This window comes from Girardinichthys multiradiatus, chromosome 21, assembly GCF_021462225.1.
Source record: "Girardinichthys multiradiatus isolate DD_20200921_A chromosome 21, DD_fGirMul_XY1, whole genome shotgun sequence".
NCBI classification, from domain to species: Eukaryota; Metazoa; Chordata; class Actinopteri; order Cyprinodontiformes; family Goodeidae; genus Girardinichthys; species Girardinichthys multiradiatus.
Window position 1 is genome coordinate 13,278,875 of NC_061813.1, and position 21,546 is coordinate 13,300,420.

The following is a 21,546-nucleotide window of genomic DNA, read 5'->3' on the forward strand; positions in this document are numbered from 1 at the left end:
AACATGGCCAAAGAGTTCCCCAAAGGTTCAACAATTCCTAAGCACAAGGTAAACTGCCTGAAAAATCAAGTAGAGAAGCAGACAAAATGTTTCCAGAAACTTAAGAAACACTCGGAGACTGTTACATTAGCATCATATCGGGTGGCGTGGAGCATTGGTCGCACTAAGAAGCCATACAGCAAAGGAGAGTTTGTGAAGACGTGCCTTACAAATGTCACTGCTATTCTAGGTCCCGAACATTTGAAACGTTCTGTTTCAGGCCTGCAGCTTTCAAGACATACAGTGGAGCAAAGGATATCAGACATTAACACGTCATTAGAGTCACAGCTGTCTGGAGATCTCGAAAGATTTCTATATTTTAGCATTGATTTGGATGAGTCGACTGACATCCAACACAAGCCACAGTTGGCGGTATTTGTAAGGACTGTTTCAGAGGATTGCGCAATTAGAGAAGAGTTGCTTGATATTGTGCCGTTAAAAGAAAGGACCCAGGGCATCGACCTGAAAGACACACTCATGACTGTTGTTGAAAAAGCTAATTTGCAGTTATTGAAATTAACTGCAATAGCCACAGATGGTGCACCAGCTATGCTGGGATCTTCAAATGGTCTTGTAGGGCTGTGCAAAGCTGATGATCGATTCCCAGATTTTTGGACATTCCACTGCATCATCCACCAAGAGCACCTGGTATCTAAGAAGCTGAATATGGATGTTCCATATTATCAGCCTGCATTATCAGCAAACTCAAGCTCTTCTCTACCCATCTTCAGAAGGGAGACCTGACCCATTTTCCATCCTTGTCAAAGGCAACTGCATCATCAAAGGTGAAAACAGCCTGCTATGCAACACTGACTGAAAATCTGCGGAAAGGTTTTATGACCTGAAACAAAAATGACCTCAGATAACATTTCTCATCAACCCATTTACTGCAGATTCAGACTATTTAAAGGCCTCCCTTGGTGACAGATGAGGCAGCCTCCCAGTTGGAGATGATTGAACTTTGTGAGGATGACAAACTGAAATGTGCTTTGAGAGAAGGAACCAGAGTTTTTTAAAATTATGCCCACAGACAAATACCTCAACATAAAACAGGCTTCACTCAAGCTAATGTCAATGTTTGCATCAACATACGGTACAGACCAAAGGTTTGGACACACCTTGTCATTCAAAGAGTTTTCTTTATTTTCATGACTATGAATCTTGTAGCTTCACACTGAAGGCATCAAAACTATGAATTAACACATGTGGAATTATTTACTGAACAAAAAAGTGTGAAACAACTGAAAATATGTCTTATATTCTAGGTTCTTCAAAGTAGCCACCTTTTGCTTTGATTACTGCTCCGCACACTCTTGGCATTCTGTTGATGAGCTTCAAGAGGTAGTCACCTTAAATGGTTTTCACTTCACAGGTGTGCCCTCTCAGGTTTAATAAGTGGGATTTCAAGCCTTATAAATGGGGTTGGGACCATCAGTTGTGTTGTGCAGGAGGTGGATACAGTACACAGCTGATAGTCCTACTGAATAGACTGTTAGGATTTGTATTATGGCAAGAAAAAAGCAGCTAAGTAAAGAAAAACGAGTGGCCATCATTACTTTAAAAAATGAAGGTCAGTCAGTCCGAACAATTGAGAAAACTTTGAAAGTGTCCCCAAGTGCAGTCGCAAAAACCATCAAGCGCTACAAAGAAACTGGCTCACATGAGGACCGCCCCAGGAAAGGAAGACCAATAGTCACCTCTGCTGCGGACAATAAGTTCATCCGAGTCACCAGACTCAGAAATCGCAGGTTAACAGCAGCTCAGATTAGAGAACAGGTCAATGCCACACAGAGTTCTAGCAGCAGACACATCTCTAGAACAACTGTTCAGAGGAGACTGTGTAAATCAGGCCTTCATGGTAAAATAGCTACTAGGAAACCACCCAAACACACCTCCAGGCTGTGTAAGGGCTATTTGACCAAGAAGGAGAGTGATGGGGTGCTGCGCCAGATGACCTGGCCTCCACAGTCACCGGACCTGAACCCAATCAAGATGGTTTGGGGTGAACTGGACCGCAGAGTGAAGGCAAAAGGGCCAACAAGTGCTAAGCATCTCTGGGAACTCCTTCAAGACTGTTGGAAAACCATTTCAGGTGACTACCTGTTGAAGTTCATCAACAGAATGCCAAGAGTGTGTGGAGCAGTAATCAAAGCAAAAGGTGGCTACTTTGGAGAACCTAGAATATAAGACATATTTTCAGTTGTTTCACACTTTTTTGTTCAGTATATAATTCCACATGTGTTAATTCATAGTTTTGATGCCTTCAATGTGAAGCTACAATATTCATAGTCATGAAAATAAAGAAAACTCTTTGAATGAGAAGATGTGTCCAAATGTTTGGTCTGTACTGTATGTCTGTGAATCAGTTTTTTCTACACTTAAGCAAGTGAAGTCTAAACATCGTTCTGACGCAGATGTGAAAGAGATGCTTCGAGTAGCCACAACACAGTACAAGCCAAACCTAAAGACACTTGTTAAAAATAAAGACTGCCAGGTGTCCCACTAAGGCCTAAGAACAAAGAAAAAACCCTCGTTTGAGCAAGCAATGTGTTATGTAACTAATATTAAAATTGCTGTTTAAAATTGGCTCTTTAAAGTGATGGTAGGCTTTATTTGGCTCTTAATGCTGAACTGGTACGCCATCCCTGGTTTAGGTGGATGTCTTGTATGAGTTGCAGTTGTGCCACCCTCTTGTTCAAAGCTTGGCCTATTGTCTTCCAACGTAACCCGGCTCTAAACCTTCTCCCTGGCATGTCTGATGTATTCCTCGGTCTTCATGATGGTGTTTGTCCACTAATGTTCTCCAACAAACCTCTGAGGCCTTCACAGAACAGTTGGATTTACACTGAAGTTCCCTTAAACACTGGTGGACTACCTCTCAAATAATTAGATGACTTCTGAAAGCATTTGGTTGCACTAGATTTTTTTTTAGGGGTATCAGATTATAATGGAAAATGGACTGAATTTATATGGTGCTTTTCTAGTCATACCGACCACTCAAAGCGCTTTACGCTAGAGCCACATTCACCCAGTTGCACTCACACACACACAAACACACACACACACACACACACACACACACACACACACACCCATTCATTAACCGATTTGCAGATCAGTAGGCCCTGTGGGATTAAGGTGCCCAGGGGCACATCCACATGTGGCAGGAGCAAGCTGGAATAAAACCCAAAGTTTAGATTCCTAGACAACTATTGCCACTGGGCCTCAGTTGCCCAAAATGGACTCAATATATATGCATGATGCACTTTCACATATGTTCGGGAAAAGATTTCATAAACCATGCATCATTTTCCTTCCATCTGAACAGATGTTTGTGGTTGTAAAGCGTCAAAATGGGAAAAAAGTTAAGGGGTATAAATGTTTTTGCGAGGCACTGTACATCTTCCACCCAATGGAAATACTAGATTAAATGTATTCAGTATTAGAGGATTTCAGTTACAGCCAATGTATTCATAATATAACATTTCAAATATGTTTGGCCTTCAATTTGTGCTCCTTCGCTTCATACTAAATCCCAAAACACACAATGATTTGAAAGTACCTGGTTATTGTGGCTGGATTAGCGCCCTCTAGTTTCCTTCTGGCGAAGTTCACCTTCTGCAGGGGAAACCAGTTGATTTCTTTGGTGTTTACACTGTCTGTCCATGTGCCTCCTTTCTTCAGTTGTTTCATCTCAAAGTTCTGCATAAAACCAAAGAAAAACCATATTTTGATGCACTTATAAAATAAAGAGTTTTACACTAATTCAGACCAATTCAGACAATGGAGTACACAGCACAATGATCCGATTCTGAATTTGGAGGCTTATGGATTCTTTATATAAAATCAAAAAAAACGCAGCATCTGAGGTTATGCCGAATAGCCCATTTACACTCAAACATTCCAATGGAGATTTGATCCGGTTTTGTTTTGTTTTTTCAGGTTTTCTCATTTATTAAAAATCTACACAGAACAATTCAACTCCACCCACCCCAGAGAAGAGATTTATTTAAAAAGAACAGAAGGGAGCTGTAAACAAATATAAAATGATTCCATAAAACTTTATGATTGGTTTAACCATTTTTCCAGCATGTGCCAAACACCGCTGAGCTGGATATCAGGCTACTATCATGTGCTGTAATGTGCTGTAGGAAAGCACATAACAGCCCAATCATAATTTTAATGTCCAAAATTATAATAGAGTGGGGCAAAAAACACTAAAAACATAAAAGAAAAAAGTCCCTATCTGTTGAGTGAGATGGTCACAGAGTTAAATATGGATGACATAATAGATTGAATTATAATGCAGAACGTAAAGGTCTCTGGAGTCGAGATGTTTGAGGAGAGGAGTCCAGGTTTTGGCAGACTCGTCAGTTTGTTTTCTATATAGAACAATGGATCTATGTTGCAGAAATATGATTAATGGTAACCTCCGCAGTCACTCTGGTTACCTTCCAGTCCAGAGAAGGTTCCTTTACAAATACATCCATGGTGTTGAGCAGCAGGTCCGGCTCAGCCCTGTAGGCTCGCAGGGAGTGGACCATCGTGCTCTGGATCAAACCGGACTCCTTCAACGGCTTCATCAGATTCACAAGCTGCTGAGTCAGTCGGAAGGGCATGAGCTCCGGCACAGGGAGGAACTGGAAGGAAGCAGAACGTTCCACGGTGTAAGTAAACATCATCGGATCTAGAATCGTACTGGCGTACCATATTTAAGGTGCTCGAGGTCATCAGACTTACCTGTGTGGCTGATCCAAATGAATGGCCGAAGTCAATGCCGATCATGCCTCCAGTTTCCATGTTGATCATGAAGTTGGAAAGATGGCGGTCTCCAATGCCCAGAACCCAGTGGCTCACACACAGCAAAGCATGGGAGCTGGTGAAGTGGGACCTCAGGGAGAGGAATGCCTCGGGACCGTTGCACATCTTCAGGAAAGCTCTCCTAACAGTAAAACATAAGAAGAAGCAATCCCTGAAAGGCAAACACTAATCGTTAAATTTATCTTGAAGTATCTGACGTACTTAAGCAGATCGTTGGGCACGTGCTGCAGGACTTTCAGGAAATTGTTGACTGCATCAGCACGCTTTGCTTTCCTTATAAAGAGAAGCACAAAAGTAAACTTGGGATTAATATTTATGAATATATTAATATACAAGGGAGACATTTTCCCATGTGAGCCCCAGATGCACCTGTTCTAAGGTGTGGTTGCACACTCAACACTCAACCAACTTACTTGTAAGAGAGTCCATACAGGGAAATACCAGTTGTAGAACTTCCACCAAAGGTGGAGAGCCATTTATTATAGATTTCAGCACACCTAAAACACAAAGTAACAGCTGATAGTATTCTGAAATAAGAAAAGCAATGCAAATAGTGTGCAGTAGTAGTAGTCGTAATAGTAATAGTGTGTACTTGAATAAGACCTGATTTAATTAAATCATTTGCTTATACCTCAGTGATGTTTCCATAGTACTGAAGGTTAAAGGCTAAACATTGATGCAATATCTTCTGTACCTTCCTGCCTTTTGCTTCTCCTCTTCCATCATTGCGTTGTAGACGAACTCTTTCAGAGTGCACGTATTTTCCATCCACTCAATCAGACCAATTCTGGAAGGCAAATAAAAGCAGCTTGTTGTTTTACCATTCGAAATTAAATGAAGTTGTTCTCCTTTTTACTTAAATCGAGTTGCCTGGCAATAGCCTCCAACCCACTTTAACTTAATTTTGTCATGTTGCAACTGCAAACTTTAGTATATTTTATTGGGATTTAAGGTGACAGACCAACACAAAGTGGTGCAGTATTGTGAAGTGGAAATTGATACGTGGATTTTAACATTTTCTTTCAAGTACAAATCTAAAAAGTGTGGTGTGAACTGTATTCAGGGTCACTGTATCACTGCAGTTACAGCAGCAAGTCCTTTGAGGTATGTCTCTACCTGTTTTGTACATCCAGAAACAGACAAATTGGCCCATTCTAAAAAGATATTCCAAAAAAATACCCAAAGCTTAGTCAGATTGGCTGGTAAGCGTCTATGAACATCAATTTTTGTTCTTGTCACAGACTCTTTGATTTAGGCCAGATGTTGGGCCAATCAAAGACATGAATATGCTTTGATCTAAACCATTCTATTATAACTCTGATTGAGCCTCTGCCTCAGTCTGAAAGTATTCACGGCGTCAAACAGGGTTTCTTTCAGGATTATCCTGTTTTAGCTTCATCCCTCCCATCAACTCTAACCAGCTTCACTGCTGAAGAAAAATATCCCCACAGCATGATGCTGCCACCACCATGTTTCACGATAGGGATGGGGTGTTCAGAGTGTTGTTCCACACAAAGCATTTTGCATGTAGGCTGAAAAGTGAAAAGCAGTCATAGCTTTGCATATCCATGTATATACAATGAGGCAATTATGTTGGCAAAGGCAGGAAGACATTCAAGCTTGATTGAGCTCTACCATAACCCTCTACAAGTCTATATACTAGTAGAGATTAATGTAGACTGAAAGGTAAAAGGGGTGAGGAACAGAAAGGTCCAGTACCTGGTGGTTATGGGAATGACTTGGTACGTGCGGAGCTGCAAGCCTCGGCGTGTGCAGGATGTGTCGTGGCTCAACACAATGTTCATAACACCAAAAAGCTGCTCGATGCGCTGGTCCTGCCGCAGATCCTCACCACCCTTTACCAGAAAGGGGTGGTCCCGCTCATCGTTCCCGCGGATGATCAGACGTTTGGGGTGACACATAGAAGACATCACCTTTACCTGCGAGGCACGTGATAAACCCAGGTTACTACTAGATCTTTAAATGTGTTCTGTTTTACAGGGGATGTGGATAAGTGCCTACCCTTTCATCAAAGCCAGTTATTTTTGCATGATACTCCGTTAATGGTTTAGATCTCCCATCATACTGTCCTGCACAGAGTAAAGAAAACTTTAGCAGTGCGATAACTACAGGACATATGACACAATGCCACAGCCTGATAGGCATTACAGTCACTAACTTTCTTTTTTTAATTTAAGACAGAAAAAGACAAAAAAAAAAAAAAACTCAGAATACAAAATTATGGATCATTTTCTATGTTCAATTATAAATAAGTTGATGAACCTGGAATCTCCAGCTCATTGCTGAATGGGTCAGCTTTAAATCCACTCAACCAGGGCGAGTACTCCTTCAGATTCCCTGGTTCCTTCTGAAATCCACGCATGGAAACTGCCAGCTTATTCACTTCTTGCAGAAAGTTTTTGTTTTTCCTCTTCTCAAAAAGATTGGCACCATTAGGTCCTAAGAGTTTCTCCACATCTTTGGAAAATTTCTGCAAGGACAGAACAGAATCCAGGGTCACCTTCTTTCTTGTTTGATACCTCAAATCTAATCAGCAAAATGCAGTGGAGTTGAGTCGCACCACTTTTTGTATGTTAATATGAGACTGATAAAGTGCATGTAAGTGTGGCTGTCTGACTGAAACTGTCCTTAGGTCAGTATGATGAGAACCTCAGCCAACATACAAATGCAGCTGAAAAAGCAACTTATAGGAAACACATCAAACTTCGGTTCAGTTCACTACACAACTTACTACTGATGTTTTCCAGAGAAAAGATTATAAAAATTATTTGTAACTTGTTTTGGTTGCTGTTGTAGCTGGTTAATTAAAAAAATGCAAAAATAATCAAGAAAGGGGTATATAACCACCTACTGCAGCAGAAACTGACCAACAAGTCACTAAAGAGACGACCCTCTTATATATGGCAATAAAACGACTGTAGTCCATTTAAATGGATGAGCTTCATCACAGTTGTAGCTTTAGATAACTCAACAGGCTAACATACTCTCTGTGATGAGAAATAATAAAGCACACTTAAACTCCAAACATAAAGTTATCAATCCTAAAAAAAAAAACACTTTTTTTATTGCCTAATATATTTCATGCCTTTACAATTATGGGTGTAAAAAAGCCTGGATCTATTTTCTTACTTGCATTACAGCTAGCATAACTAGCTAGCTAGCTTTTTCACCTAGCTAGTAAAAAGCTATATTAATTTGCAAAACACCAAAGTTACATGCAAACACATACTGTTACTCTCTAAAAACTATATACACTGAAATATTTTAGCTACAAAAATTATTAATTAATTACAATTACCCAGAAAATGTATTACGACCAGTTTCTATATTTTAGCTAGTAAGCACCTGGCTTGCTAGTTTTTTTTTTGATGGGTAAAACAATCGCCAGAGCTTTTTTGCTCCATAATTGTTTGTGTCATTTCCGACATAAAAACATAGCTCTTACAACAGCATTGCTTAAAAGATTTTTTATAAATTTGTGCAATTCTGTCAACTTGTGTCAAAAGCAACTAGAATTTAATAAATAAAGGCCTGCACTTACTCCCCAAGAACATGAAAGTTTGTTCTTTTACTCAATGTGGGACAAAACAAGAATGTTTGTTTTGACTAGGCCATTTCATACTTGACAAAAAATGTAAGTCTAAAATCCTCAAAGGTTCTCAAAGCCACTGTAGCCAACACCTCAGGAAAGTAGCTATTGGCTAAATTAGATGTTGCTGAAAGTTGCAAAATCTCCTAAATTTCATATTTGTTTATTTGATAATAACTGTAAATGGTGTTGTAGGAGAGGGGGAGTAATATGATAAGGATAATAATAAACACCCTAAACACCTTTATTACAAGCAACATACATCTGTCCATTTTTTGTAATATCGCTAATTAGATCCTCCTCTTTTATCCGGGTTTGGGAGCAGCAAAAATGATGTTTATAAATGTTTTGTTTTTTATTTTGTTTATGTTAGCGAACGTCACATATTACATAACAATGAAGGTGAATAATAAGGTGGAGAGTAAAAATGTTGAGTTTGTGATTAGAACAGTGATAGGCAGAGTGTGCCTTATAGAGAATATCACAATATCTGTGATCCTGCAGATGTTTTAATCCTTCACAATCTAATATCACGCCCAACACTACTATAAAAGAAACAACTAAGGTTTGGAATAAAATGAAATCAAACTAAATTCAAATAATTGGCCCATATCAGTTACTGTTGCACAGTAAACATATGCAAAACATTTTCAGAAATTCTGATTATTACTATAAGAAACTGAACTTTTAAAAGAACAATTCAATGTGCCTTTTTCTGTAGAATACAAATGATGGAAAAGCGAGGAACAAACTTGTATAAATTTCTTGCGAAACACTCCGTGTCCCTCGATGTTCGGATCACACAGCAAAGAGCGCATCTCCTCATACATGTCGGCCATCTGCTCCTTACTGAAGGTGGCCTTTTCCATTTCATTTTTCACACTATCCCACCAGTCCTGTGAAAAGCGGGAAAAACACTCCCCGTCAGGCCAAAACCTCAAAAAAGAAACATTAGTTGAAATCTTGGTTTTAGTTACGGAAAATAACCCTAAAAATCATGTCAGGATTTGTGAGCTGCTGCAGGGCGTCCACAAACTTCTTCAAAGCTCCTCGTGTATCCAGCAAGTTCCTGAGCCTATTGATGCACAAACATTCACACAAAATCAGAAATTATACAAAAACACTAAAAAAAAACACCAGAAGTCAGCCTACCTGTTGACAAATTCCTGCTGCTGGTGTCCCGTTGCTGACTTTTCAAAGCGGTAACTCTCACTGCTGATCATGAGAGCGTAAACCAGAGCCTGTGGGTAGCACTTTGCTATCTGCTGAATGCAGTGCTGTACTGCTACAGCTTCAGGTTTGTCCAGCAGAGCAACCATTTGGCTGATCCAGCTGATGAGTATCCAGCAGGGTACTGACATCATCTGAATACCAACAGGGAGCGATTAACTCACTAACTAATGTAGCAATTCCGATTGTAGAACGTTTCCAAGACAATTCAGCAGTCTTAATTTTTAGACTATTTGCCTAGCTTAGCCCAATAAGTTTTTAATACAAAAATCTGAAAACCAATTCAAAAATGCAGTATGAACACGTAAACAAACCTCCTTTGTCATGACGTCCAGTGTTTCGGATGGATACAGCTCAATAATCTGCAGAAGTCGTGGAAACTTGAGACGAGCCTCCTCCGAGTTCATCTTCAGTGCTTTCAGCATGCTCTCTACTACATGCACAGGCAGTGCCAGAAGGTCTGGGAATTCACTAACTGTAACGCATGAACAGAGGAGGTAGAAAATACATTGACCAGGAATTTATTCATTTATCTAGAAGGAAAACTCCATTGTTTGCATGTTTACAGTGTCTTGCCAAAGTATTAGTAACTATTAAACATTTCCATATTTTATCACGCTACAATTGCAAATTTCAAAGTATAAAAAGTGTGCCGTGGATTCCATTGAGCTCCCCTGAGTCGATACATTGCAGAACCACCTTTCACCTCAATTACAGCCACAAATCTTTTGTCTCTGAGCTGAGCATATCTTGAGCGTGAAATGTTTGACCCGTCTTGCACAATAGCTAAAGATTAGACAGGCAACAAATTCTTAACTTGGTGTGGTCTGGACTTTGACTGGGCCATTCTTACATCAATTGTAACAGTGGCAGTATGTTTAGGGTTGTTGTCCTGCTGGAAGGTGAACCTGTTCCAGAACCAAAGTCTTTAGGTTTTCTTCCACTACCTGCATTGAACTCAATCTGTCTTCACATCTTCACTGACCAGCTTCCCTGTCCCTGCTGAGGAAAACCATCCCCGCAGCATGATGCTGCCACCACCATGTTTTATGATGGGGATGCTGAATCAGGGTGATGTGCAGTGTTATTAAACACTAACACAGCTGTGTTTAGTAGAGATTAAACATCCAAACACAAGAAGATCTAATTTACTAATTAGTTGCTTTCAGAAGGCAACTAATTACTGCTGTGAATTTTGCTTAGAGATATCAAAGTAATGGGGGGTTGAATACAAATGCATGTTGATCTATTACACAAAATCCCTGTAAAATACACGGAGGTTCACGGTCGATGAGAAATACTTTTGCAAGGCACTGTAAATGTGCAGCATTATTTGAATTCAGTCAGTCACCGGTGTCGTTCTGCTCGTCGTTTCGCAGCAGCTTGTCACAAAAATTAGCCAAAGCCATGTACGTCTCTGTGACGCTGTTGGTCTCCACAAAGTCCTGAGCAAAAGACTGAAGCTCCTCGTCAGCCTTTCTGCTTCCTTCACACAGCAACTTCAGTGCATGCAGCTGCAATCCCACCTCCACTTCCTCCAAAGAAATCCATCACAAAGTAAGATGTTTTTCAAATTCACGGTAACGTATCAAAACAATTGGACTCTCCTACAAGTAAATATTCCTCCAAACGTTGCTGTTTAACCACTCAGCAGGTGATGGAAAAATTTTCACAAAGTATTACTGGTAAGCGTGTGGAAGAGTAACATATTAGATGAGTACCTTTGGGCTTTCAGCGGGGCTTGCAACTCCTGAAAGCTTGACAACCCTGTCTTTTTTCTCTGCACCAAGTGTTCCCAGGACAGACGGGCTTCTGCCTACAGCTGAGGCCAAGATGTGGCACGACGTGCCCTGGAGGATCTTCTGCCATCTGAACACTTTAGATGTGGCACTCTGACAGTCTGCCTCAAGCTCCTCTGCACAGGAAATGGAGGTAACTTGAAGCCTCACTCAAATATGAAAATATTCTACATGTCAGGAGAGTGTTGTTCTTAGTACCAAGGAGCGGGATGGTCTTCAGCATTGCAGCGATCTGGTCCACGGGACCCTGCGCCGGGCTGCGCTTGTGATTGTAGCTGCTGAAGCAGTGGACCCAGCGCAGCAGCCAGCCTCTGTTGGTCTTGGCTTCCTTGTGAAGCTCCTTCAGCAGCTTGGTGGCGACTGGGAAATTTTTCTGAAAAGATTTGAAGCTCAAGTTGAGTGTACCAGGATACGACGACATAAAAATAAAATCCCTTCGATTGCCTAGCTGTATACCTGCTGACAGGCGCTGTCAGCCATGTGCAGCTTCATGGAGAACTTGCAGTCGTTCACTATCGTCTCGATGTCGCCAGCCGGGTCTTGTCCACCGTCCACCTCTATGCTGTCGCTGGGGGCCGGGCCCCTCAGCTTTTCTCTGATCTTGTCCAAAAAGAAACACCTGAAAAACAAGAAGCGAGATGAATCTGGCTGTGGCTTTCAGAGCCAATTTTAAGCCCCGTCCTTACCGAGATGTGATGATGTCATCCCATACGGTCACTGGATCCACTTTAGAGTCAGGATACCGATCAGTCCAAGATCTGATGAGGTGCTTAAGAGCACTCACAGACACTAATAAAATCAGATGAAATAAAGTAAGAGAAAAAAAGGTTCAAATGTGTTGAAGCGTTACAGAAAAACACGTTGGAAAGATTAGTATTTTTTAATTTCCAATAATGTGAAAGGCAAGATTTTTAAAAGGTTAATTGTTTGAGATTTCAAGACAAAATGATCTTACCATCTCCTTTAATGAAGAGCAGGAAGTCCTGGATCTCCGTCAGTGCCTGCACCGACTGAAGGATGGTCAGTCGGCTTTGAGTCAGAAGCGTATCTACACTGGAGTAACTCTGTATGAGGCAAGCAGATGGTGTATGAGCTGGCAAATATAAAAATAAAACATGATTTATAATTTTCTCCTTGTCTATGACATTTTTCCACATCCACATAAATTCTAAATCTGTTTTAAATAATCTGATCTAAACTGTCTCGCTTAAATAAAACGAAATTAATTAGAATAAGGAGAAACCACCAAGGCTCAAACCGATCACTACCATATGGAGCTTCTCACATGAACAACCAAATGCTTTTTTCTTTTTAAAGAGTTAAATAGTTCAGAAGAAACAGAATGGAATATTGACCCAAATTAATAAAGAAGCAAGTTTGAAGAAGAAAAGTCCAGGCCTTTAAACCAAAGAGTTCAATCTGGACCAACTGTAAAGCATGGTGGTGGTAACATCATGCTGAGGGTTTGTGTTGCTGCTCTTGGTACAAGCGCTTTGCACAGAGTGGAGAACTTCCTAGTTAAACGATAGTTCTAGCAGGACAATGATCCCAAAACATTATGCTACAGGAAGGAACCTGACCTCAACCCTATTCAGATTTATGGACTAAGCTTTAAAGCCGGGTTCATTCCTGATGCCTACAGCCGGAATAATGGAAGGACCTCGTTGTTTTCTACAAACTACAAATATTATGCGGATATACAGTATGTATAGATTTGAGCTTCTATATAGATTTTTTCTTTTTTATACAAGATTCATCAGATAAAATCCACCACAGTTTTAAACCACAGTTCTATTAAATTTTTTATAAAAACCAAAAATTAAATCTTGTGTTATTAGTTCAAATGCATCAATAAAAGGACAGAAGTATTCTATTCCTGCCACTGATGAGTGTATGTAAACTTCTGACTGGTATCTACATATGCTTCTTCTATTCAAAGAAAGACTTGACGTATTAGGGCAAACCTCCATGAAGAGCTGCATGGCGTAGTTGGTGTAGTACTTGGCGCGGTCGTAGTCCTCCTGCAGGATGTAGAGCAGGCTGAGCTCCTGGCTGTGCTTAGTCTCCAGCAGCTTTTTGCGCTCCTCAACCTTCATGGCTTTGTCGATGAAGCTGAGCAGAGTTTGGTCGCTCTCACCCAGCTGCAGCTGCTTCAACATGCTGCGAATCATGTGCTGCAGGTACATGTCCTGACAGGAAAGAGACGGATCTTAGACCCACGCCACCCATTTATTTTAGTTTAGTGCCGGGGCCTACATGCAAATTGCTATGAGTGAATGAGAAGCCAGCACTGTAAATTTACAAAGAGATTTGGAAATAAATTTCTGTGTGACTTAAAACATAAATAATGTTATTACTTCTTGTTGTAAGATTAGGAATTTGTATGCCAAATAGTGACTTTTGTCACCTGGTAGAAAGGCTCGGACCACATCCTGTCCAGGTTGGGTGGAGAGTTTTCATCAATGTACACAGTGGAACAGTACTGAAGAGACTTCCACTCAGTCAGCTGGTTATATGACTCCATAGCTGCAATTTCCCAGAAATCCTTCTCGGAGTCAGTGGGTTCGCCATCCGACCACTCCTCATTGTTCAGAGCCTGCCAGGACAAATAACAGCTCACACTTTTACATCCCTACTAAGCACACAAAAACAATCTCCATCTGGGTTAAGCTTTACTGTACTATGATCATTTTCGTTAAAACTACTACAGGATTTGACCACCAGCTTGTACCGCCATTGCAAGCTGCTGTACCTGATTGTAAAGTTTCACAGCTTCTGCAAAGTCTGTGTTCGCTTCGGCTCGAAGAGCAGCAGAGGTGATCGACTTTGTGCCAACTTTCCCACCAAAGATGCCGCGCACAACATCATAATCCTCCAGGTCCCTGTAAAGTCTGCAAACAGAACACACAACAAACATTAGCCTCAGCACAAACCATAGCTTAACTGTTTAAGGGTGACTAGTCTCGACTGTATACCAGCTTTTATATGAAAAATATATAAATGGCTTTTTTACAACTTTATTTTATAGGGAAGTATGCCTCAGATTATTTTAATATATTCAACAGGAGCAGTGTGGTTTTCGTACCGGTTGTGCAACACCGGAGAGGCTCTACACCCTCTACTGGGTGCTGAAGGGTCCATGTCAGTTTGCCCAACAGGTCAACCATGTCTCTTGTGGTGCCCTGTGGGGGGCACTCCAGGAGTGCCGGGACCCTTTATTAGGGGCAATCTGGTCTCTGTACAAGCAGATCAGAAGTCTGGTCCGCATTGCTGGCATCAAGTTGAACCCGTTCTAGGTGCACGTTGGCCTCCAGCAGGGCTGCCCTTTGTCACCGGTCGTGTTCATAACTGTTGTGGACAGATTTCTAGGCGAAGCCAAGGGCCACAGGGGGTCTGGTTTGGGGATCAGTGTGTTTTGTCTCTCCTTTTTGCAGATGACGTGGTCCTACTGGCTCCCTCGAGCCAAGACCTACAGCATGCACTGGAGTGGTTCGCAGCTACAGAATGCCCCAGTGCATGCCCTGGGGTAGTTCACAGCCCCAAGTGTGTTCGCCGGGTGTTTTGTCTCTCCTTTTTGCAGATGACGTGGTCCTACTCTCTCTGCTGAGTCTGCTGACCACAGGACCCGGTCCCAGATAAGCAGAAGATGGTGAGTATTCTTTGAATACCCCCAAGGAGCTGGTGGCTTGCTATTATAACCTCTACACCACCAGCGCCGCGCCACCTTACCGTAAAGTTAACCCCGTCCTTACCTTGCAAGGTGGATCCACTTGTTGGTGTCTGGTGGGATTTCCTTTCGTCCTCGCGACCGTTTGGCGGGAGGTCCCCCTGGTCCAGCAGCCTGCAGCAGACCCTCCTCCAGCAGCAGGATGCCTGATGGCTGCTGAAGACTGACCCGGCAGGTGGAGCTGATGGCTGCTGGATCAAGCTGCTGCAGCTCCCTCTGCTGGTAACACATATCCTAAAGCAACAAGAAAATCCACTCATCAGCCTTTGGATAAACATTTCTTTTCAGGCTTTTCCTCTTTATTATGTTCTCACCTGCAGGCATGCTATGAATGGGGGGAAGCAGAGTGTACTTTTATTTAGGAATGTGTTCATGTTGAACCGCAGCTCCTCCTTAATTCTTCCACTCTCCTGCACATTGTGGTTTTTATCCATTTCGTGGAGGATGCCGGCAAAAAGGGAGCTGAAGAGCTGCTTGGCTAAAATTGGGTCTCTCTAAGGGACAAAAGAAAAACAAAAAGAAAAAATGATAGTCAAAAAAAATAATATTTTCCATACCTTCTTCTTCTACTGCAGCAGCAATCTTGCCTGAGCTAAAGCTTGAAGGGGAGCAATGAGACTGCTGTATGGGATCTGGATATCTGGGAAGTCGCCCACTCTGTAGTTCCGATACAGAGTCACCTGAGCCTCTTTTCGCAGCCTCTGGTCAGCTTTTTCATCCTGTAGGAGAAATCCAGCAAATATTAATGCATAGGCCACCTGCTATACAAATAATAAATACACACACTGGTTTGACTGTCAGCAGCTTGACTCTCAGCCTGACCTTCTTCTGTCTCTGTTGTTGGATCTCTTTTTGGGCAAAACCCAGACTGACTTTCTCCTGGTCTTTCAGGAATCTGCGTCGTAGCCTCAGAATGTTGCTCCGTCGCTCGTTTTCAGCTGGGAAGGAAGAAAACATTACAGCATTTCCAGGATTTCAGTACATTTTTCATGTCCGAATTATAAACCTTTCATTTTAAGACATTTTTTTGAGTTTTACAGCAGATAATTCTACTGTGTAGGGATGGATAGAAAGATACCTGGGCTAATTTAAGGATAAACAAATGTATGCATGCATTCAAACACGTATTGTCTTATATATGTACAGTACAGACCAAAGATTTGGACACACCTTCTCATTCAAAGAGTTGTCTTCATTTTCATGACTATGAATATTGTAGCTTCACACTGAAGGCATCAAAACTATGAATTAAACACATGTGGAATTATATACTGAACAAAGAAGTGTGAAACAACAGAAAATATGTCTTATATTCTAGGTTCTTCAAAGTAGACTCCTTTTGCTTTGATTACTGCTCCACACACTCTTGGTATTCTGTTGATGAGCTTCAAGAGGTAGTCACCTGAAATGGTTTTCCAACTGTCTTGAAGGAGTTCCCAGAGATGCTTAGCACTTGTTGGCCTTTTTACCTTCACTCTGCGGTCCAGCTCACCCCAAACCATCTCGATTGGGTTCAGGTCCGGTGACTGTGGAGGCCAGGTCATCTGGCGCAGCACCCCATCACTCTCCTTCTTGGTCAAATAGCCCTTAAACAGCCTGGAGGTGTGTTTGGGGTCATTGTCCTGTTGAAAAATAAATGATGGTCCAACTAAACGCAAACTGGATGGAATAGCATGCCGCTGCAAGATGCTGTGGTAGCCATGCTGGTTCAGTATGCCTTCAATTTTGAATAAATCCCCAACAGTGTCACCAGCAAAGCACCCCACACCATCACACCTCCTCCTCCATGCTTCACGGTGGGAACCAGGCATGTAGAGTCCATCCGTTCACCTCTTCTGCGCCACACAAAGACACGGCGGTTGGAACCAAAGATCTCAAACTTGGACTCATCAGATCAAAGCACAGATTTCCACTGGTCTAATGTCCATTCCTTGTGTTCTTTAGCCCAAACAAGTCTCTTCTGCTTGTTGCCTGTCCTCAGCAGTGGTTTCCTAGCAGCTATTTTACCATGAAGGCCTGATTCACACAGTCTCCTCTTAACAGTTGTTCTAGAGATGTATCTGCTGCTAGAACTCTGTGTGGCATTGACCTGTTCTCTAATCTGAGCTGCTGTTAACCTGTGATTTCTGAGGCTGGTGACTCGGATGAACTTATTGTCCGCAGCAGAGGTGACTCTTGGTCTTCCTTTCCTGGGGCGGTCCTCATGTGAGCCAGTTTCTTTGTAGTGCTTGATGGTTTTTGCGACTGCACTTGGGGACACTTTCAAAGTTTTCCCAATTGTTCGGACTGACTGACCTTCATTTCTTAAAGTAATGATGGCCACTCATTTTTCTTTATGTAGCTGCTTTTTTCTTGCCATAATACAAATTCTAACAGTCTATTCAGTAGGACTATCAGCTGTGTACTGTATCCACCTCCTGCACAACACAACTGATGGTCCCAACCCCATTTATAAGGCTTGAAATCCCACTTATTAAACCTGACAGGGCACATCTGTGAAGTGAAAACCATTTCAGGTGACTACCTCTTGAAGCTCATCAACAGAATGCCAAGAGTGTGCGGAGCAGTAATCAAAGCAAAAGGTGGCTACTTTGAAGAACCTAGAATATAAGACATATTTTCAGTTGTTTCACACTTTTTTGTTCAGTATATAATTCCACATGTGTTAATTCATAGTTTTGATGCCTTCAGTGTGAAGCTACAATATTCATAGTTATGAAAATAAAGAAAACTCTTTGAATGAGAAGATGTGTCCTAACTTTTGGTCTGTACTGTATGTACGAAGGATGAAGAGGTAGATGGACGGATGGATGGTTGGATAAATGATAGGTGGAATGAAAGAAAGATGGACAGACAGAGGAGTTTATAGACAGAAAAAACATTTAGTCAATGGGACAGGTATTATATCCTTGAAATACAAATATTCTCTCCTTCCATATTGTTCTGACCTCTGGTACGACTGTCCACCTCGTCTGTGGAGGCAGTCAGGCGCCTGAGGCCGAAGCCTTCTCCTACAGGTCTTCTTGCTGCAGTCTGCCGCTCTGATTTCTTCTCAAACACAAGCAGTGAAGACAGAGACTCTGAGCTAGAGGAGTAATCTGTGAGGGTGTCCACGCTGCTGCCTGTCAGCCAGTTATAGGCTGTACGGCGACCTGTATGTGGAATGTAGATTTCGTTATATATATCCCACATGCTTTTGCATATATATTTATATATATGCTAAACATGTGGGATGCCAGCAGTACCTGGTGTCTGGGTTTGACTAAACTCTAATGAAGTCTGAGTGGCTCTGAGCTTCCCCTTCATGGCCCCGGACTGGGAGGCCCCTGCACTCTCCGGGGCCTGAGAGCTTTGGGTCTCAACGAACATGGGTGTCATTACTGTGCTCCTGAAGCGCCAGTTTGAATCAATCACATAGTCCTGCAAGATAGAGGAAAAAAAAAAAAAAGAATAAAAACATAAGGCTCTACTTGGATCTCCTAAAAGAAAAAGTAGGAAAATCAGCACGGACCTGGAAGGTGCACTCTGACAGAGGATACTCGAACATGTTCCGCTTGAAGTCAGGACTCTGGCTGGTCATCTCTAGCAGCAGATTGGTGAGCAGGCTCAGAAAACACCGTTCGATCTGGCAGGAGTACAGGGACCGGAGCACCGTCAGCATTCGCTCCAGGGTCGCAGTGGGGAGGCGCTTTTCCTGACTCCAGAAGTTACGGACATAAAGCCTGGGAAAAAACATAGAAGTTGAAGATCAGTGATTTTAATCTCAGACAAATCTATTCGTAACAACTGCTAGAAAGGTTGGCTACTTACTGAAGGCCTTGGTTTTCCTCTGAAAGTCCTTGAAGTAAAGTTTCTTTAGCTGTATCCAGAACCTCCAGAGAGATTTTGTCTTTCATGCTTTCTTCATCACTGCAGGCAAAACAAACACAAAATACCAAGAACAACACACCTCAATCTAGAGACAGTTAGTTCCGCTACCATATCATACAGCACCGTTCACAAATAGTGGCACCGCTGGTAAAGATGAGGAAAAAGTCAACATAATTCAGCTTTGACTGGAACTGCATAATCTCACGCTGTAAAAATTAAGACAAATTCAACCTTTAATTGAAGTACATTTATTCAGTACATTAGGAAATGATTGTTTTTAACAAAATCCCCCATCAGATGTATAAGAACCCCTAAAATCCTGTTAAATAAATGTAACAGAGGCATCTGAATTTAATTACACTTGACATTTTTAAGACGATCAGAGGTTCTAATAATAATCCACAACTTCATGTTTCTCTGGGGTATATATATTTCTTTTGACCACTGAAAATTAGACTATCTATATGCTAGCCAGGGTTTTGGAAGTGATGCTACAAAAGAAGCCTTTTTTGTCCCACTGTCACAAATAAATGTGCTAATAGGACACTAACTGGAACTTTGTGCTTTGATATGACGAATCTAAGATTGAGCTTTTCATCAACAAACAACCAGGTGGGTGTTGTTTAAATGCAGTCAGAAGAAGCAGACATGGAAGAAGCTTTAAAAAAGGAATTTTCTACAACATTTTGAGACGTGTCTGGGTTTAATTAAGCAACAAGAGAGTGAGGGAGAGCAAGACTTTTAGCAGATAACAGGAAGGCCTTTGAGCTTTCAGCATCAGTCTGTTATGAGGATGCTGAATTTAGAAATGCTGACTTGATTTATGGTAATAATCTACATTCTCTTAGTATACATATGGATTGATGCCGTGCAAATACTGCTAACATAAGAGTCACTTTTTTACTTTGTATTTCACTGTATAGCCAATCAGAATTGGCTAAAATCAATATAGGCAAGTCAAAACTTCAGAGAGAGCAGAGATAGGAAATCAGACACCAAATTACGATCCGCCCATGTGTGAAGTTAGCTACACTCTACTGGGACTAACTGGAGCTCTTTGCTTTGGTCGAATGGGATTTCAGCAAAAAACACTCCAGATGAGTTTAGTGTTAAATGAAGGGTGATACGTGTCAAAGTTCCTTTAATAATCCAAAACACGTGGGCAAATCAAGACACAAAGGTTCACCAGACACAATATGAACCTTCTTCCATGACTGCCTCAGTCCTCAGACCTAGAGCTTACTGAAACCTGAGGGCTGAACTGAAGAGAAGAGAGGAGAGCATCAGAGAAGAACTCTGGATAATTTGGGGATAGAGGAATGGTCAAAGATCCCTCTCTGTGTATGTTCCCAAACTTCTAGGAGAACAAATAACCCTATCCTATTGGCATAAAATGGCTGTACAAAGTATTAACAGCAACATTCAGTATAAGATTATACTATAGCAGTTTTACACATTGTAACCAGGGCTGCCAATAAGTGAGGAGGGTGCCTGATGAACAGTGCCCTGGAAGACTCACCCGTAGTTGTCCTGAATCCACATGAGGATGTCATACATCCTCTCTCTGCAAACAGGTGAAGGATGAGAGACAAACGCCGTCACTGCCCCCAGGAGCTCCTGCAGTTCCACCGGAGTCAGGAGGGCAATTATCTTGTGGATGATATCCAGACACACTCTCTGTCTCACTTCATCCCTGAAAGATTTGCAACACAGAGCCTAAAAGTTCAGCGGCTGCAACGAAATGACAAATCCTAGAAAACTTTCAAATACAATCCCAGGTTTTTCAAATGTTTTGTCCAGTGTGGAGCACTTCTGTTCATCATTTTATGTGACATTTGTAGCCCAGCTCCGGAAGGCAATACCAATAACTAATGTTGAAATAATGCATGTCATTTTGGAAGTGCATTTATTATTACTTGATTTTTTTGTTAGTCAATATTGTGGTCGTTTGGTGGGAGGTCTGACCAGGATAACACCCAGAATTCCTTGCTTCACCTTTGAGCCAAATGGCTGCCAGCCAATATTCATGTAGCAGCCAAGACTTTAGCCTGAATCCACCCTGTTAAATGAGATAAACGGATGTTTAAATCAACCTTGTCCCCGTTGAGACGGTTCCGGAGGTTACACTACCTACTGCTCTGGTTTTTTAGGTCATGTGCTAAGATGATGGACCACTGAATGCCAGACACCCAGTGAGATGTACCACTGGGTCCAGTGGATAACAGGTGTGGCGAGCCAGAATCTAGGACAGTGTGAACTGTTTAAATATGGACTAATTCAGCAGCACAAGGGTGGAAGGACAGACAAATCACCACAAAATACACAACCACTGACTGGGCCCCAACAGTTGACCACTAATTTATTTCACTTTATCATTTTAGAGGGGAAATAATTTTTTTTTACTGATATTCAAACCTTGATCTCCTGCCATTCATTCTTCTGATGCAGGT

At 41.7% G+C, this 21,546-nt stretch overlaps 1 protein-coding gene across 1 annotated transcript in view; it reads right to left on the minus strand.

The window, feature by feature from the left end:
* prkdc (protein kinase, DNA-activated, catalytic subunit) overlaps positions 1-21,546 on the minus strand; it is a 48,691-nt gene that overhangs the window by 1,777 nt on the left and 25,368 nt on the right. Inside the window, exons 55-85 of the mRNA XM_047349938.1 lie at positions 20,616-20,789; positions 19,037-19,135; positions 18,738-18,948; positions 18,472-18,646; positions 18,175-18,378; positions 16,049-16,164; positions 15,814-15,945; positions 15,541-15,720; positions 15,252-15,460; positions 14,252-14,390; positions 13,907-14,095; positions 13,464-13,688; positions 12,455-12,563; positions 12,186-12,288; positions 11,956-12,118; positions 11,698-11,872; positions 11,422-11,615; positions 11,052-11,235; positions 10,015-10,175; positions 9,623-9,834; positions 9,458-9,545; positions 9,223-9,366; positions 7,144-7,351; positions 6,883-6,950; positions 6,580-6,800; positions 5,555-5,647; positions 5,274-5,357; positions 5,062-5,133; positions 4,780-4,981; positions 4,491-4,679; positions 3,602-3,741 (exon numbers count right to left, since the gene is read on the minus strand). Coding sequence (XP_047205894.1) covers positions 3,602-3,741; positions 4,491-4,679; positions 4,780-4,981; positions 5,062-5,133; positions 5,274-5,357; positions 5,555-5,647; positions 6,580-6,800; positions 6,883-6,950; positions 7,144-7,351; positions 9,223-9,366; positions 9,458-9,545; positions 9,623-9,834; positions 10,015-10,175; positions 11,052-11,235; positions 11,422-11,615; positions 11,698-11,872; positions 11,956-12,118; positions 12,186-12,288; positions 12,455-12,563; positions 13,464-13,688; positions 13,907-14,095; positions 14,252-14,390; positions 15,252-15,460; positions 15,541-15,720; positions 15,814-15,945; positions 16,049-16,164; positions 18,175-18,378; positions 18,472-18,646; positions 18,738-18,948; positions 19,037-19,135; positions 20,616-20,789 — 4,863 coding nt within the window. The remainder of the gene's footprint in view (positions 1-3,601; positions 3,742-4,490; positions 4,680-4,779; positions 4,982-5,061; positions 5,134-5,273; positions 5,358-5,554; positions 5,648-6,579; positions 6,801-6,882; positions 6,951-7,143; positions 7,352-9,222; positions 9,367-9,457; positions 9,546-9,622; positions 9,835-10,014; positions 10,176-11,051; positions 11,236-11,421; positions 11,616-11,697; positions 11,873-11,955; positions 12,119-12,185; positions 12,289-12,454; positions 12,564-13,463; positions 13,689-13,906; positions 14,096-14,251; positions 14,391-15,251; positions 15,461-15,540; positions 15,721-15,813; positions 15,946-16,048; positions 16,165-18,174; positions 18,379-18,471; positions 18,647-18,737; positions 18,949-19,036; positions 19,136-20,615; positions 20,790-21,546) is intronic.